The 19,024-nt window shown below is 37.6% G+C and overlaps 1 protein-coding gene across 1 annotated transcript in view; it reads right to left on the reverse strand.

Moving 5' to 3' along the window:
* The window catches only part of DMGDH (dimethylglycine dehydrogenase), a 48,101-nt gene that overhangs the window by 26,278 nt on the left and 2,799 nt on the right, over window positions 1–19,024 (reverse strand). Inside the window, exons 3-7 of the mRNA XM_063320464.1 lie at window positions 12,616–12,714; window positions 11,189–11,353; window positions 10,532–10,736; window positions 3,646–3,894; window positions 2,236–2,434 (exon numbers count right to left, since the gene is read on the reverse strand). Coding sequence (XP_063176534.1) covers window positions 2,236–2,434; window positions 3,646–3,894; window positions 10,532–10,736; window positions 11,189–11,353; window positions 12,616–12,714 — 917 coding nt within the window. The remainder of the gene's footprint in view (window positions 1–2,235; window positions 2,435–3,645; window positions 3,895–10,531; window positions 10,737–11,188; window positions 11,354–12,615; window positions 12,715–19,024) is intronic.

Consider the following 19,024-nt stretch of genomic DNA (forward strand, 5'->3'; position numbering starts at 1 on the left):
GATGGAGACTCCCTTTTTACAAGGAGTCACATGGAAAAGATGAGGGGTAATGGGTACAAGTTACTCCTGGGGAGAATCCGATTGGACATGAGAGAAAAAAAATTCCACAATGAGCAAAATCAGCCATTGAAATAGTCTCCCCAAGGAAGTGGTAGATTCCCCGGCATTGGACACTTTAAACTTTCAGCTGGACAGGGTGTTGGTCCATCTTGTCTGGACCATGTGGTTGCCAAGAAAGGTTGGACCAGATGCTCCTTGAGGTCCCTTCCAACCTACTATTCTATGATTCTATGATTTAGTGAGCCTCTATTAAGGGTTTATGAGCTGTAACATTTATAAAGGCTTGTGAATGGGCCTCATGGATAGATTTTGTGAAGAACAGCAGAAAGGCATATCTTTAGGATAAAGGTCACTTCTGCCAAATGTGAAGTTCATTCTCAGAAAATGGGGAAATAAGAGCTTTTCAAAAGGAAGACTTCACCCCACGACACTTAACAGAGCAAAACAACATACTTTCCAAAAATCTCGTTCTTTGGAATGGTTACATTGCTTTCACTTAAAAATTTCAGAATAAAATTCTAGCCTACTCTTGTTAACATTTTCAAAGCTATAAGTAACTGAAAACAGTCTTAAATGGGAAGCATTGAGCAACCTTAGTAATAAATAGCGCTACAAGCTCTGCTAAATATACTTAACTTCTTTGCACATTAAAATGCCTAGCAAGCTGCCAATTTTAGATAATAAAAATCCTCTAAACTAACAGCACTAAGTCCTCTGTCACAATGTCCCTGCTAGTTGACTATGAGATAAGGATTTGCTAATGCACACAAAAAATTACAACACTGGTAGAAACACCGCAGTGACCCACATGCGTAGAACAGAGTCAAACGTCCCTGAAAAGCAAAGCAATCCAATGACAGCAACACAATTGCAACCTGCCTCTAAACATTATAAGAATAATCGAATTCCTGAAATAAGTTTGTTTAAAGAAACTTTAATATATAACACCAGTCTTCAGTTACTCCTATATGGAACTTTGATTCTGCTCCTATTGACACCAATGAAAGAAAACAGGCTTCAAAGTCTGTCAGCACAGTAATGAACTTAAACAGTCTTTTTGGTGAAAAAGGACTAGGCAAACCACTTTTGTAACTATAAGTTCTGCAAATGTTACTAAAAGATAACGATATTTTTTGTTTTAAATCCAAGCAGCAAAGGTGAATACCTTTCACAATGAATCATTGCAAAAGTACCTAACCTTTTTATTTTGAGGGCCTTGGAAAGCACGTTAGTGGTACTGCCTTATCTTATGATCTGAGGGTTTGTTTGGTTTGGACTGAAGAAAACTGCAAAAAGCTGAGCTGGATTTTGAACAGCAAGTTAGGCAATTGGAAAAACAGTGTAAACAGAATGTGTTCAATAACATGTGCCTGGAATTGTATTCATCCATCTTGAATCAATGGTCAAACTAAGACAATTAAAGAGAAGTCAGAAGAGTTTTAGCACTGACTTTAGTGGGGCCAGAGCATATAAGACGTAAATCCCATTCGAAGAAAATATAATGGGTAGGAAAATGACACCAGTAAAACACTGATTCCTGTTGTCACACTGCCCTCTTCATTTGCTTTCCTACAACACCCAGCAACACAATTTTTCAGCTCAACCTTCAACAGTCAGAACCATTACTGTGTTTGTATCCCTAGTGCAGTCACCCAGTATGCCAGCAATGCCTTCTGCTTAGTATGCCTTCAACTCTTCACCCAAAAGTTAGTACTTCCTATTAAAAGTTCTCCCTGTACCACTCATTCTTGTCCAACTTCTGTGACACCAGTTTCTGCATATGCCAAACAACTGTTGAACACCATGTAATTCAAAGCAATACATAAAATGAACTGGAAAGTGTATTATAAACTCCAGCACTTTTATGGCTTTAACTTGCTGCACACACAGTAGCAAGTACTATTCATTTCTTGCTGCTTCATAAAGTGTCACAGATATTGGCCTCCAGAATAAAAGAAGGGAAGAAACTGGAAAAATAGTGAGAGTTATGAAGAAGAAGCATGAGAGAAGGATGAGCTTCTATTATGTAGGAAGTGGTAATTAAGACTATTTCCAATTACATTTTAAATAAAATATGTGCAAAACAACCTCCAAACCCATAAAAATGTGCAAGCTTGAGCTGACTGCCATTTTAAAAATATGACAGACAAAAGCTATCACGAAGAATTTACTCACCCAAAACCAATCGCTACCCAGTAATTTCTGACACCCTGATGTGGTCCCACCATGGGAAGAATGTCTGGAGAATAGGTGATAGGACCCGCAATTGTGTTCACGATGTCTGCTTTTTTCAGAACGGGTACCATTTCCATAGCAGCCTCAATATGCTCCATTATTCTGTCTAAATCAGACTCAAATAGTTCTTTTCCAAAACCTGCACAAATATATGACTCTTATTAAATACTTAATTACACCGAAAATACTTACATTTTAAATACAGTGATGCAATCTACATGTATAAAAGTTCATGGAATTAATCAATAAGTACATTCAAGCCTTTGCCATCCTACATGAGAAAAATGGTGTACATAAATCCCTAGTTACCTGCAGGATCAAGTTTATTGTCACTGCAGTTATACTGTCCTTTATACATATTTGTTTAACCCTAAGGTCATGCAAATTCAACAATGAAGTAGAAAGGAAATGGAGAAACACAGAAACTTCCTTCTATGTTAATACAACCCACTTATTTTTCTCACTATGCCGGCAATTTGAGGAGGGGAAGAAAGATACTGTCTGTGTCAGCTTATGATTATCATGGTGTTTAGTGAATTCCTGGGTATATTTCACCCTTCAGCCTGAGGCCTAAGCATTATTGAACATCACTCTGTAGAGGGACTTGACACTACTGGAGACAATATGCTCAGGAAGCTATGTCAGCGTAACCCAAAACCCAACAATGCTGATTGGTTCTCCTTAGAAAACACATTGTGTTTTTTTAAAACAGAAACACTGTTCACTTAATAAAACTTTCTGTCTAGAAGTGAATGGAAAGCTGGAGCCTAGATATAACACACCAATTTTTTTTTTTTTTTTAAATAGGCAGCAATATGACATAAGGATTTTTTTGTACAAAATTTCTATACAAATCTACAGCTTGCTTGCACTTACATCTGATCACAGCATTTTGTCTAAGACATTCCTTTGCTATACCTGTGTTCCAATTTGACAATCACGTTATCTCTGGGGGAAGAGCAAAATTCCAGAGCCCCTGTCAGTATGCTGGAGAGAACTGTAGCTTAGAAAAATCCCTATTCAGTTGCAAAATGCTACATAACACAGATTCAGTGGTTGTATCTAATTACAACACACAGGCGCCTGTTCAGAGAGTAGGCTAAGACTATGTTGTAGATGTGTATTCTGTGCCTATTTCCAATAGGCTTTTTAATGTTACATTTTTATTTCTATTCAGTCTCGTCATTAGAGTTATAACTATTCTTTGAAAAAAGGTTTCTGCATTACAATCATGCATTGCAAATATTTTCTATTTTCCACCACATAAAGCAGCACAACAGGTTGGGATTTATACACATTAAAATCTGTGCTAGTGCTTATCAAGTTTAAAGATTTAACGGTCTTCATTACCTGGTGGGACTCCATTTGTTACCCATGAGTCCTGCAGCTTCATCTTCTCCTCACTTTCATATGGACCAAATAAAAGACCATCCCTTTCTTGCCTTAGATAGTATGATCCTTCTAAGTCACGAATCACAGGCAATTCTGTTTTTAGGGCTTTCACTTCAGGGATAGTTGATGTCACAACATATTGATGATGAACAGGTATGAGAGGGTGCTGCAGACCAATCATCTTGCCTATGTCACGGGCCCAGAAGCCTAGAGAAGACAAAAAACAAAACAGAAATATTCAAGCACTAATTTCAGTGAATGGAAAACAACAGTAAAACATTTGCAGGAAGCACTGTGCTTTATGGAATGTGTCAAAGTAATTTTTCTCCATACTTTAAATTTTCAAATTATTTTTCATATTATCCAGCATAATTTTCTGTCCATAATTCCATGTCCTTGTTCCTAATTATACTACTATATATTATCCTAGTATACAGATATTAAAACAATATAATTGGTAAAATATAAATTAGGTTTCTAAAAGTTCAGAAGATAATTCAATTAACAGTCCTACAAACACCTTGGTTTACTTCAGTAAAGTAAGCCTGCAATGCAGTCCTAGCAAAGTCAGAGACACTTAAAAATCAGAATACATTAGCTCACACCACAGGTGTTAACCTAGCCTCTTACTATCAACCAAATGACAGAGTATGCTTTCCCGACAGTAGTCAAGTCCTAACACCCCAATACAGCAAGGCAGTACTTTCAGCCCGCTAACCGTGAGAATTTCAGTTTCTCTCCTCTTTCACATGCATCATGTGACTCATATTAATATGTCTCTCACATAGCAATCAATTCATTATGATGTTTGTATCAGTCAGTAGTCAGTGTGCTCTCCAGTAGTTCCCCAGCTTCAAGTTCTGGTACAGACTGTGACCTGAAAACGCAAGCAACAATTTCCCTGCCCCTGAAGCCTGTTCAAGGTCCTTCACGTATACCACTAGGCATAAGTTAAAGAAGACCTAATTCTTCTCTGTTAATGTTAAGTTGGTAAGACACAATCACTTAGTGAGGTACCTGTGTAAAAGTCAAGAAGTGAATGCCACTTAACTGCCAAACTTATTAGTTTGGGCTCTGCATCATGGCTCACATCTGCTGTGAGGCTGGAACATACAGACCTGGGAATCAGACAGATACAATTGACTGGGACGTCAGCTGCTCTAAGAAGCTTGGAATATTCCTCAGCCCCACTCTCCTGACTCTTTTGATCAAGGAGCGCAGGTTCAGACGTGGGAATGAAGGGGGTAAATCCAATGAAGCAGGAGTTTCAGAGGAGTCTGGGAGTGAGGGTTGGGGGAAGGCAAAATGGAAGAGGAGGAAGAGGTAGCAGGGCTTCCAAATAAAAGGCTATGTGATATATGGCACCCAGGGAAAGAAGACGGGTCAGTCTGGTTCCTTTGTAACCACCTGATTCCAAACTGTTTATGAAAAAGTATCTCCAGCAAGATTTGCTACCTGTCAGAGCTGCCACTTCTCCTGGGACTTAACGCTCATGTTGCCCAGCTTAACATATAACTTTTCTTCCTTGTTGCTGCTTACTTGTCTAACCCAAATGCTCCTACCTCTCTCTTCAATTCCATACTCTCCAAGATCTGGTCAAAATTTAGCTCCCAGGGCCCTGAGGCCACTAAGAGGCATTAATGACCCTGAGCAGCCTCACCTGAGACTTTCACCCACATGCCTGCCCATGAGCCCAGAAGCCCCATTTCAGGTCAGCTCAGAGCCTTCAGAACCTGTCTGAGCTGGATTGATTGTAGCTGTACCTGTTTACAGCACAGGTCTGTCACAACCATGCCTGTGCCTGGCCATGGACCTCATTGATCCAGACCCTGATCCGTGGGCTACTTCCCAGCTTGACCTCAGCCCAGTCTCGTCTCTATGCTCCCGCCTGTTGATCACTGGGCAGTATCTGACCCTGGTTACCGTCACCGGGCCTGTTCCTGACCTGTGGCTCAACCTCCTGGCTCGGCCTCAGCCTGGCGTTGTCACCATGGGTCTGCCTCGTGCCTCATCCCTGCAAGCTTGTCTGGAGATCTGAACGGTGGGCTGACCCCCGCTGCTGGACCTGGTCCTGCCCTGTAGGACAGAGCCCTTGCTGGCTCGTCCCCTGCCCTGCCAGCCTTGCTGTCGCGCTCGGCTCCCTCTCTGGCAGGGAGCAGCCGGCCCGTGCTGCTTGCTGACATTAACTTGGGAATACATCCTCATGTCTCGGGCATGGCCTAAAGCCAGGGCAATTAGGAAAGATGAGTTGGGCTCGGCTGGCCTTGTGCCATTCCCCCATGCCAGGAGGGCTGTCGGTCTCTTACTTAATATTACAAACCAGCCACAGGGTCTACCACCCACAGTTTTTAAAAATGCAGAGTTTCTGAGGAAAATGTTTTCTGTGGTAACTCACTTGACAATTGCTGACAGCCAGGTAAAGCAAGGGAGCTGGAAATCCAGGACCATGACAGATCTGTTGAATTAAAATCACCCTGCCCAGTAAATACTGAAAACGACTATCTGTTGTTCTGCATTTACCATATGCAAGGCTTTTGCTTCTTAATGGCATCCTGACCACTCGGAGGGGACACACTGACAGAACACTTGCGAAGTCAGTTAAATTGGCTCAGGGAAGATCACGCCATAGCCACACCGTGAGTGATCCAAATCATCCTTTAAGGCTACTGAAGCCTGATTTATGCTCCCTTATACAAAAAAAACAACAAAAAATTCTAATAAAGTTGAATTTCTAGTACATATGCAAGGGTTTGCTCCATTACACATGACAAATACAAATGTGGATTTAAGTGGAGGCTAACAATCTTTAGGGAACTTTTTTGATTTGGACGTTTCCATGTCACCTACAAAGAAAACTATTTTAAGGTGAGGTCAGGTAATTATCAACAGAGGAGAAGAAAAGGTGAAGTAGCAGAAAATTGTATTTCTAGTATTATGCACTGTTTTCCTGCCAAAATTGTTTGCACTTAAAGAGATATCTGAAAAAGAAATAATGCTCTGCAAATGCGCTTCTAATAAATTCACTATTTTGCTTACTCATTAAAACAGAATCAGTGGGAAAATATAGACAGCAAGCACATCGAAGCTCCTCAAAGAAAATAAAAATGGTAGACTTAATTTTAGGTCTTTGAAACTTAACTTTGTTTCTTTCAAAATGATATTAAATTTCTTAGCCATTAAGTTTGCAGAAGTACATTACAAACACAGCTGACTTTAAATTGCTTTTGAATTAAAGGCAAATAGTTTAGGTTTGCTCAAACTCAAATCTTAAATTTTTTATTTCTAAAAAAAATCATACTTATGATAAGTGCTTATTTAATTGCTTAGAATAACAACAGCTGACGTTTACTAAATGAAAAATATTACAGTTTCTCTGTTTAAGGGTTTTGAACAATGTGCAAAAGCTATTGCAAACACAAAAATGGCAAAAGGTCTCTGAAACAAATTCTAATTGGAAGCAGATGTCAAGTTCTATCACACATAGTAGAGATAAATGAAGGCATAAATTATATCTCCAGGACATTTGTGAAGATTAAATTGTAGAGACTGCAAACATCTGATGCTGAAATATTTAGTGGTGGTATTACTTAGCATATCTGCTGAACTATGTAATCTGACTATCTTGATTTTAAAAAAGAAAATCTTTCCTCACTACGTATATATAAATGGTTGTATATATGGTGTGTACATGTCTGCAAATGTGTGCTTATATACACACACACATACTGTATATATAAACTAAATTCAGTATTTTTGCAGACTTTAATCAACCATTCCATTATAAATAGGATGCAAATCACTTCAGCAGGCTCAGTACCAGTTAGTTCATGTCAGGGATTATTTATTAGGCATCTGCTTTCTTCCTAAATGGAAATCTCACATAAGGAACAGCTAAAGATTGGTTGAAACTAGTTTGTTCCAGTTCCACAGCAGATGTCAGTTGGGGAGTGAGGGGGGACAAAGAATGTAGAGAGCGTTCTGATATGTTTTTCTCTCCTCATATTGCAACATGAGCCTAAAATACAAGCTCTGAATTATACCAGTCATGATCTGTAGTGGAATGAGGCAAGGCTGAGAAGAAGAATGAATGTTAGCTGAGAGAACATTTATAAGAGATGTGTGTTATACAGTATTGATTTCACATCCTTAGCCAGAATGTTAAGCAATATGTGCTTCAAATGTTCATTTTGTCTGAAAAGCTAACTACACAAGAGAATTAACCAAATATGTTGTTGGTTTAATAACTTATTACATAATAAAAAAAGACATGTAAATTTCACAAGGGTGCACTCTAATTTTTGCAAATAAACTTTGAAAAGCATTTACTAGAAAACTCTGCCTAATGTCAACTTGATACATAAGTCAAAGAAAAATACGCACACTACAAAAATATAAGGAAATTACTACATCTGTGATACTTCATCCATATGATGCAGAGCCAATAGTTAGGAATAATGAGCCCCTACAAGCTCGTGGCCTAAACAAGAACTCTGATTGCCAAAATAGCTGCCTTTCCATTCCATAATCCTGGATCACTCCCAGACAAATATATCCATACTGTGTAACAAATGACATAAGGATCCTGTTAGTAACTGAGAGCTTGTGATTTTGTAACTGAGTGCTGACCCATAATTCATGCCTGAAAGCCATGAACTGACAGTCCAAAGGCAATCAAATATTGATGCCTCTTATCTTCTAAGTGCTTGACTTTGCTGTCTAAGTAAAACTCTTTTAATTTGGTTTCCCTGTTTGTGTGGTTGTTTGCTTTCTAAAAAGCACACTGAACTCTTCTAGCCCTCTTTCTCTCCAAAATGTCATTATTTGTCACTCATGAGCATGCTTAGAACCTCAAGGTGAACTTTTTCAGATCCCTGCTATTTTAGCGAGGCTTATAGCAATTGCCCATGTATGGGAGGCACATGATGAGAAAGCAAACTTTTCAATGGGTTCCCCAGTTAGCCTCTCCTGAAAGCCTGGAATGATCTAACACACGTCACCCAGTAAAGGGTCATCCTCTCAGAAGCTGGCCCTTTTATCCCACTACCTCCAAATTTCTCTCTATCCCAGTCTTCTCTCTTCCCCGTTCCTGCATGTACCGTACTTGCTCTTCTTTTCCACTGTCTCAAACTCTGCTCTTCTTACTTCAGTCCTTACATCCTTCTTCAACTCTTTTGTCTCCGTGTGCAAGCCAGTCTCCCTTGTTTGTCAAATCCTGTCCCACTTGTCTTCTCTTCCTTCCAATCTACACATGTCTACCTCCCCCTCACTATTCCACCAGTCTTTCATGCTCAGACAGCTCAGGCAGCCTCAGTTTTCCAGTATCAGTTTCACACGCAACCATTCATCAAGTATTCTTTCTGATCTTTTTGTCCAAAAAGCTCCAGCTCCAGTTCACTTCAGATCCCTTTTCAACACTTCAGATTCATTTTCACGATCTCTCTCTGTGGTGTCATCCCCAAGTGGTGTCAACCCCTTCTGGTTTGAGCTTCCTTATTCAGCAACTCCTCAAGCACTTAAATGTTCCACTTGCTGACAGTGCTCCCAACCACCTCCAGGAACCTTTCCCAAGCATTTCACTCTCACAGACTATTCCCCTTCCAGTCCAACTCACTCATAATTCCAATTGTCAGCCATTGTTATTCTGCCCATCAACAAGAGTCCCTGTGTCACTCAACTTCATTTTATCTGCTTTGCAGTAGAAATAGATGCTTTTTTCTTTTCCACTGCCCAGATGTAGAAAGAAATTATAAGGACATATCCTTGCTCTCAGTTCACTTGTCCCATCTGAACAAGAAAAAAAAGTCCTCTTGAGCCACCATAGCTTCCTACTCAAGCCTCATTATTCACCGGTGGGATGTATGAAAGACTCGTGCCCTAAAAATGCAGATATAATTCAGTTTGAGACAGACAAAGTCTGCAAAAATTTCATACGAATGGTAAATATTCAGCATGTTTTCAAAGAACTGAAAACAGAAATTCTTCTACTAGGAAGCAGAAGGCACGCTTCACGTAGGAGGTGCCAACAGTTTCACCAATAATGTATTTTTCTATAACTTGTATAAAGCAGCATAAAAATAAGTGAAGTTTAGATTGAATACAGGTTTTTAGACCTATCAACTCATTTAGGAAAACAAAGACAAATCCAAAGGACTCTTGCCCAAAAGCTCTTTGAAGTAGAAACATCAGTTTGGCTTCTTTAACACAATGAAAAATAAAAATTGCATATGTAAATACAAGGTCCTTTGAGTTAGGAAATTTTTATTACATGAAAAAATGTATTGTTAAGCCAAGTGCATGTTTAAAATACTACTCAAAGGGCAACAAAAATCTTCTCTTTCAAGGATATGTGGGTAGAGCTAAATCTTAGAGAAAGATAATACTGAAACAGGCAGGGTTATCTTACCTGCTGCAAATCCTCAGTCTCTTTGAAAAAACAGCAAAGACATTTCTACTTCATTTGTATGTCCCGTCTCCCTTCCTAAGTAGCTTTCATAAGATTTTAGAGAACCATATGCATAGACAGTAGCCTCTCTTCTACACAACTTACTGTAGACCAGTAAAGGTCACTTCTGCTACTAAAATCTTTCAAGACAGTCTGACTAGTAACTGCTGGAGAATAAGCAGAAATAAATATTTTTAATGCCTAGTCAAGGACAATTAACATGAGAGCTAAATTTCCACAATATTGTAAGTAATATCTGCAAATTACATTTTACCACAAACCAACGGAATGTTCAAAAACATATAGTAATTATTCTTGTAATCCATACAATTCATCACAGATGCTCCATGTCAGCTAGTTTGTAAACCTGAAGAGTATTCAAATGCTTATGTTAAATCCTACCTGCAGTATTCACAATTCTCTTTGCTTGAATTATTCCGAGTGGAGTTTCAACGTCCCATGTCCCATCTGATCGGGATTTCAGATTAGTCACTTGGACAGGGTAATTTAATTGGGCACCATATTTTCTGGCTCCTGCAGCCAAGGCCATAGTGAGAGAATAGGGATCAATATGACCATCTCCAGGGTTATACAGGCCAGCTAAAACCTACATGGAGGTAAAATCCCACAAAATGAAAGAAATTAAAATTTATCAAAATTAACTAATTTTCTAAAAAACACTTTATTTCTTGAATGCAGTAAACCATGAGGAGTCAAATCAAAACAAATTTTCAAAACATATCATAATAACAGGGTACAACTATCCAACGTAATAATGGTCTAAGGAAGTAAAGCTGCTCAGTTCTCCAATGCAATCAAAGGCTGTAATGCTTTAATATTATAATATTATAGATATTATAATAGTATGCACACTGACATACAGTATGCACTAAAATGCATGTCAGTCTGATGTTAGTTTACAATGCATCTTTTTTTCACTGAAAACCAAAAATTTCTTGTACAATTTATATAAAGGAAACACATCTTATGTCTACATAACTGATAGACCAATATTTAATTTCAATTGAAGGTTTTTTTTCATAAAATTAGGTTCTTTACCGTATCCATGTTTAATAAGGGAAATAACTCTTGTACTTTCTCAGGCGTGATTAGGTACTGCTCTGTTGAGTGCCAACCAGTGCGAGTCATTTGGTATTTGAATTCATCCACCCTGGTAGGGGTTGAAGCAATTCTGATGCTGCCAGGCTGATGAAACCCCACAGCCTAAAACAAAGAGCAGAAGTGAATTACTGAAAGAACCTTTACTTATCTCCATAAATGCATGTTGCTATGCTATGGGGAGTCTACAGGAATTTTGCCATTGACACCACTGAAAAGAGATTCAAGTAAGTTAGGTGCCCTTGAAGAAATATAACTCACATGTAAGTTCCTAGAGAAAATAAAATCTTCAGAAAAGATATAAAATTAACTTCCTAGATTAATAAGTACTATCTTCAAAACAACTGTAAAAAGCTTTTATTGAATGTCGTGATACAATTATTTTTTAAATTTGATTATAATTTGAATTTATGCACTCATACACTTTGAAAAATAGAATCAGATGTATCTCAAAAATAAAGATATAAAAGTTTATATTAAAGTCTATCCCCTGCATAATTTTCTATTGAGAAGAATAAATTTAAATGACCTTTACTGACCCAATGAATAACAACCTGCCTTTTTTTTGTCTTTTTAATAAAGTAGAAATCCTTATATAGCTGGACACCGAATGCTCACTTTCTGGTATACACTATTTACTTCACCTTTTCTATGTTCCCTCACAGGACATTAATATGACTGAATAAGTCTTTTAGTGGAACTCACAGTGATAATCTGCTGTAGTATCTTATCTATCTGAGCAGTAAAAAGAAGAAAAAATCATTTTATTACAATTATCAAGTTTGTAGATGAGTACAGTGAGGATCATGCAATTCTCGCTGCAGTCTGAAGCAAGCATGAGTTTAGTAAATGAAATCTGTATGGCTGAGTGGTGCCAGATAAAAAAGATGACTCCTGTGTTTCTCTGCATACCCATTCCTTAGGTCACTAAATAAAAACACATCTCTGAAAGGGATGAGAAGAATTGCAGCAATCTTCTCAAGTAGAGAGAGCATCATATCAGATGAATTTTTAAGGGGACATGTTTAAAGCAGGAATGTATCATAATCAATCCGTTCATTCCAGGTCCTTGATGCTATTTTAGCTCCTATACAAAGCTAAAGTTGTAGAGTCTCCTGAGTGTCTGAGATGTTTTATGAAAACCATTTTCTTAAACTTTAGAGGGATCTGGGAAACCATCTGAAATATTTAGTGACTAAGCACCAGACTATAGCATAGATATGCAGGCATATATTTCAATAAAAAGGGAGCCTTATGATAGTCATAACACACACATATACAACTTGTCAACTACAAACTTTTTTTGTAAGACTATTAGTAAGGTTAGTGTTGATCTGAATTAATACTTAAAATATTAAGGAGATTACCTGTCCAGTCTCTTCTTCCAGTTTTTCATAAAGTTTGATGCTGTAATAATGGATTTTCTTCAGGTTTATTCCAGGATGAAAATAAGTAGTTAAACCAGCCTCAAATAAGAAATAGGAACAACATAGAGATATGATTAGAAATACGGTGTTTTCTTTCCCTTCTTCCAACTGTCATTCAGAAAGGAACTGTCAAGATACTGTAAAGAGAAGCAACACATGGATAGAGACAACTGCTACATAATTAAAAATAAAATCCTTTCCCTACTTATGGCATTCTTACACATGTGTTTTCCACCTGTCTTTTCTCATCAAATTTGTCAACCAATGATACTGTTGCAGTTGTTCTCTCCTATGGTTTCCTTTCTTTCTTAAATTATTCAGTTGCCTGTTCCAAATTGTTTGGAAGAGACACACAACTCCATTACTGATCAACTAAATCAACTGATTAAATATCCTGTAGTAGGATCTTTTCCTTCTTGCAAATGGACATGGGAGAGAAACCAAACCTTCACAAAGACCAGATCTAACAAGAGTTACTACTTCCCTGGGGTGTGAACAGCAGGGTGGTGGAAGTCAAAATTCTTCTATTCTCAACAATTGTCTCATATGTCAGTTAAAAAGCAATTGCTGCATTTCAGAAGTAGGTTAAGAAATTACTACATGTATTTTGCACATTATTTTACCAGGTCTGACTTTAGAAAGCTGTCAAGCCCATTTCAGTTCATGCAAAGGTAAAATCAAGAAGTTACTACAGCCTCTTCTATATTTATAGAAACTGTTTGCCTGCCTACAACAGAGACAGTTGCATCAATCTAATGACATTCATAACACAGACATTAATTCTGCTCTTCAAAAGAGCAGAATTAAAGTGTTACTGAAGTTTAGCATATGTCTTTGTATCTCCCGAATTTGACATCTCACTAAAACCCTTCTTCCAAGTGAGACAACAGAAACACAAAATTACCTTAGGTTTTCAAGATAAGCAACTACACTGATTTAAATACTTTATATATATAGTGCACATTTTGCTAACTAAAATAGAGCTTATTCGTAGATTAAAGTTGCTTTAATTAAGGGAGCTAAACACCAGAGTCCACCTTTGACTTCTCCGCCATTCTGAGTAAAAAAAAAAAGCCGGAAATATAAAAATGAAAAGTAACACATAGAGTAGAGTTTTGATAGTTTCCTTCTAAGTTGCTTAGTATGCATATACATTAACTACTCTTGATTTTAACTTGTCAACTCTGTTCTGTGCTACATATTTTAAGGCTTTAACTTTTAAAGCTAGTGGAATAACTGTATACATATGAGTAACAAAAGCAAGATTTAGTGGTCTTTAAAGATATATTTTAATTCACACTAATTTAATTACCCGAAGAACCTATTAAACGTTACACTTCTCTACAATTAATATCAACATATACTGCGTGAATTAGATCATACATCCTAATTTTTTCAACTATGGCCCCTTCTGACCCATCTTACTTCGTGCAAGTTCACACTGAAGACCGGTTTTCTTCAGAAACAATTAGCTTCAAATTGCTCTTAGCAAATGGCCTACACTCAGATGCCACTTCTGTCAAAAACATAAATCATACTCACTGCCTGAGATGACAGGTACTCAGTACCTTCAGAGCAAGAGTATGATAACTGTCTGGCATTAATGGTTGCATGTCTTTATACTAGGCACAGTGTTAAAAGTTTTTCCTACCTTTCTTTGTGAGGATTTTATTTTCTGATATCTTAAACTTTATATATGATATTGTAGTGTATCACATGACTGAAATGCAAAAACAAACCAATGGTAAAAAGTGCAAAATGAATCATTTACCATTATTATATTTCTGAGTTGTGCCTGTATCTTTTTAATAAATTTGGCTCTAGTTTGCTAAGTATATTTGGTATTGTTCATTACCTCAACAATCTGAGTTTAAAAAGTGATCACACAAAATCTGTAGGAGGGAGATAAATCTACTAAGGGCCACATTAAGTGCAAAGCAGGCATGTTTTAATAGATTCAGAAAGTTCCTGGGCTAAATTAATAGTCTGGAAAAATATTGCTTGTCCTTTTCTTATTATCATATTGGATCATCATCATACTGGACACTGTTGGAGACTGGATATTTGACTAAATGCATTTTTTATCTCATTTGATACATGTGCTTTTATGTTGTTATGAACACATTTATTTTAATTGCCTCAGACTAAAACCCAGGGCTGTTTCACTGCAGAATTTGTAATTAAAACTTGTTTGTTTATTAAAAAATAAGTCCTAAGGGACTTTTTTCTGTGTGTATAGAATAAAGAAATAAATTAGGGACTGAAAGGCTTACATTTCTTAGCAATGTACAATAACCTATGAGTAATTAATTTACTTTTACATGCAAATTTTGTCATCTCATATTGTTTTTACTGTCTTCTTTTATGTATGTAAACATTTTCTGGTCTTCTGTTATTTTTCCAAATGTAGTAATATATTTTCCAGATGTAAGGAAATTCCATTTTAGTGGTCACTGTTAGTTAGTAAAGTAATTTTGAACCAAATGAACCACAAATCACTTGCAAGTTAGCTATAAAACCATACGCGCTCAAGAGCATTTAATTGCAGGAATTAAATCAGAACTTCTGTCTCTGACATTTTTAAGTGAAGAAAAGAATTTTGAACACATTTGATGCCTTTTGGCTTCAGATAACGAATGTTTCTGATTCCAGGACTGCAGCTGGGAGACACCTATAACATGACTGGACTACCTAAAAATTAAGATCATAGATTCATAAAACAATGAGAATAAAACAAACAGATTGAATGGGACCTCTCCAGGTCTCTATTCAACCTCACACTCAAAGCAGGGTCAGCTATGGGATGAGACCAGGTTGCTCAAGATTTTCTCCAACCTCGTCTTGAAAATCTCCAAGGTCAGAGACTACGCTACTTCCCTGGCCAAGTACAGAACTTTGCATTTGTCCGTATTAAATTTCATAAAGTTCCTGTCCTTCCATCCCATCTAGGTCCCTCAGCATGGCAGCCCTGCCCTTGAGCACATTAACTGGTCCTCCCAGTTTGGTTTCAACTGCAAATTTGATGAGCATATAAGTCATCACATACTCCAGATCATTGATAAAGATATTAGACAGGATGGGTCCCAGGACAGACCACTGTGACACTCTACTTATTTCCAGGCTTTGGGTAGAGTGTGACACATTAACCACTACACTCTGAGCCCAACCATCTGAACAGTCCTTTAACTATCTAGTGGTCCAGCCATACAGATTGTAACAACTTCAGTTGAATACATGAATATTATGGGAGACAGTGTCTAAAGTCTTGCTAAAACCTAAACAAGTGACATCAGCTGCTCTCCCATCGTCTACAAATTCATTCGTTTTATCACAGAAAGCAATCAGGTTGATCAGGCATGATTTACACTAGGCAAATCTACGCTGACTGCTTCCAATCACCTTTTTTCTCCTTTATGGGCCCAGATCTGAGACTCACTACATGATCTCCCAAGAACAAAAGTATGGCTAGCTGGCCTTTAGGTCCTCTGCTCATCCCTTTGGCTTTTTCTAAAGATGCCTATATATACCCTTCTCCAAATGTTGGACACCTTCACCAATCTCCCCAGTCTTTCAAAGGTGATATATCTGTGGCCTTGCAATGCCATCAGCAGCATTCTTGGATGCAGCCCGTCTATTCCAATGTATGTGCATAAATCAAGTTCTCCCGGTAATCCCTGTCTTGATACTCATCCACTGCTGGTAGTTTCTCTTCTTGAACCCTGCTCAAAGGCCTGAGAAACGTTGTCAGTGAAAAGTCAGGCAAAGGTGGCATTGAGTACTTCAGCATTATTAGTACACATCATGACTAAATTACCCACCTCATTCAGCAACAGTCCTGCGTTTTCCTTGTTCAGCCTTTTACTAATGCAGCAGTAGAAGCTCTTCTTTTTGCCTTTAATGTTCCTTACAAGTCTTAACTCTAGTTGAGCTTTGGCTTTCCAAACATCCCTTTCATATGCCCAGGCAATTTTTCTAAATTGCCCCTTTGTAGCCTTTTTCTGCTTCGACCTCCTGTATACAGCGTTTTTGCTCCAGAAGCGAGTCAAGAGCTCCCTGTCTGGCCCAGCTGGCCTCCCCATGTGTCTACTTGTCTTCCTGAGTTTCACGGTGAACGATTCTTGTATTTGAAGGAGATTTGCTCTAGGTTTTGCTCTATTTTTATAGGCCAGAGATTTTGTTATTGTAGGTGAACATAATCTGGGAAAATAATTTTAAGAATGGCCACGTTGCTATGAGAATTGACACAGAGATTTTAAAGCATTTTTATAGGTGAAATTTTTATATGTTAAAATGTTTATGCTCCAGTTTTGTTCTATTCCAATCTGTTTTAGATTTTATACTAATGCCATTACTAAATTACCATTCTGAAGGAAAATGGTATTAAGAGTGTTATGCCCTATATTCTCTCTTTTTGCAAGTTTGACCAAGTTGTAACAAGTTTTTGTTTGTCTTGGCTGTGCTTTATTAACTGTCAGCAGCACGATCAGTTGCATGTTGCAAGAAAAAGGATCACATGACAGAATGATATGTTAAGCATTTTCTTAGAAAACACCTTTTAAAAAGTAACAACACAAAAAATCTATTTGCTGAGTGAGTTTATATGCCTTGTTCAGTCCCTAGGGTTCAGTCCCTTCAGTGAGACTGCAAATGATCTGACCTGAAGAACAGTACAACTTCAAGAGTTCTTGAAGCCTAAGACTTGACCTAATTTACACACATATAACTACCACTTTGTCACTGTTAGATAGGTATAAAAATGAGCAGCACTTGCTCTGTTATTTATATCTTCTTATTACTTATAATATAAAAATGTGCACACTTTCTGTGCTGTTTTAATAACACACATGAAATTTATCTCAGATCTGAGAAGTGGAAGAAAGTTTTGGCAGCAACATTAGCAGGAATACAATTTATATGAAACACGATCCTGAACTCTGGCAGGACTTACTGGACTGTGAAAGAGGGTAAACGTGCTATGGTACAGCAACATCTGAACCAGGCTTTCAACATTTGTGGCTGCAGGCAGTATACTACATGCTGCAGGCAGTATACTACATGCCATTTCCATGTGCTAATTATATGTGTAATTTTTATCTGTATCTAGTATTGTATCACAGTGAGGAAGCCACTGATGAATGCACACTATCTAGTATAGCAAAGAAATCTCAGTCACAGTTTTGATCTTTCTCATCACCTGAACCAGACCTAAGATCAACTTTTTCATCTTCAGACAGAGCACTCCAATACTGAGTTCAATGAAAAGAGACAGTATACCATATAGTTTACCTACTAGTTGTCCATTTTAACTTCTCCCATAACTAGGTGTTTTGCTGTGTTAATCGCATCAAACTCTGTTGCAACAGGTGCCACAAGGCAGCCCTCTCAGCGCTCCAGGTCCCTCCCTACCTTTGAAACAGAGCTCCTCGCCGAGTGCTCCACTGTGGCATTCACTAAGAAGTAAGTGCAAAAATATGGAAGGAGAGGTTGCTTTTACATAGTTACGAGCAATAAGCTAAAGTGAGCAAGTATAACAAGAAGAATAAAGAAAACATTTAGTAACAACCCCCATTCATGATTTTGGTTCCTTATTCAATGAGGGGATTTTAATTTTCCTTACGCAGATATTGTTCTGTATATGCCAGTGGGTAAATAGAATTCAGTCGGTGCCTCACTCATATACTTAACTCCAAGTATTTCTCTGAGCATTTCATAGTTATGATTCAATACACAAGATGCATGATCTGACGCTTTGCATGGTGTTGCTCTGTTCACCGAACTACATCAGCTGTGGTATGACTCTGTCTAAGATGTAAATACTGAATTTTGTTTTTCCTATCTCTATATGATGTGTTTTCTTTTGCTTTATTTGTTGAAAAGCAAGTAAAATGAAGTATAAACCTATTTACGTGTTTCACGCAGTGATTTTTTTTTAAATTTCCTTTCTTACTATTTTCTCTCATAAGGCCCCAAAACACACAAAACATCTGCACTAAGATGAAGCATTTCAAACTTCAGACTTCCTCCCTGGGAGAAGTATGAGAATACAAATCAAATATTATCCGAGTCATCCTCCTTAATTTGTTCTTGAAAGGCACTCAGATACTATACTTACAAGTATTGCATAAAGCTCTATTGTATTAACAAAGTAGTTCTAGAGACAGCAACCTGTTGGGTTTTTACTCTTTTGTATTGCTACACGCAGGGATAACTTTCTCCCATTTTCAGTTAAGCGTAGCTGGAAATGAATGGAAAAAGCATCTGTTATTGTGGCAAGCTTTATTTCATTTCGTTACACTGCCTATTCCAGACACTGACATAGAAAATATGTAATTACATACATTCATGCTGT

This window comes from Chroicocephalus ridibundus, chromosome Z (genome assembly GCF_963924245.1).
Source record: "Chroicocephalus ridibundus chromosome Z, bChrRid1.1, whole genome shotgun sequence".
Taxonomy (NCBI): domain Eukaryota; kingdom Metazoa; phylum Chordata; class Aves; order Charadriiformes; family Laridae; genus Chroicocephalus; species Chroicocephalus ridibundus.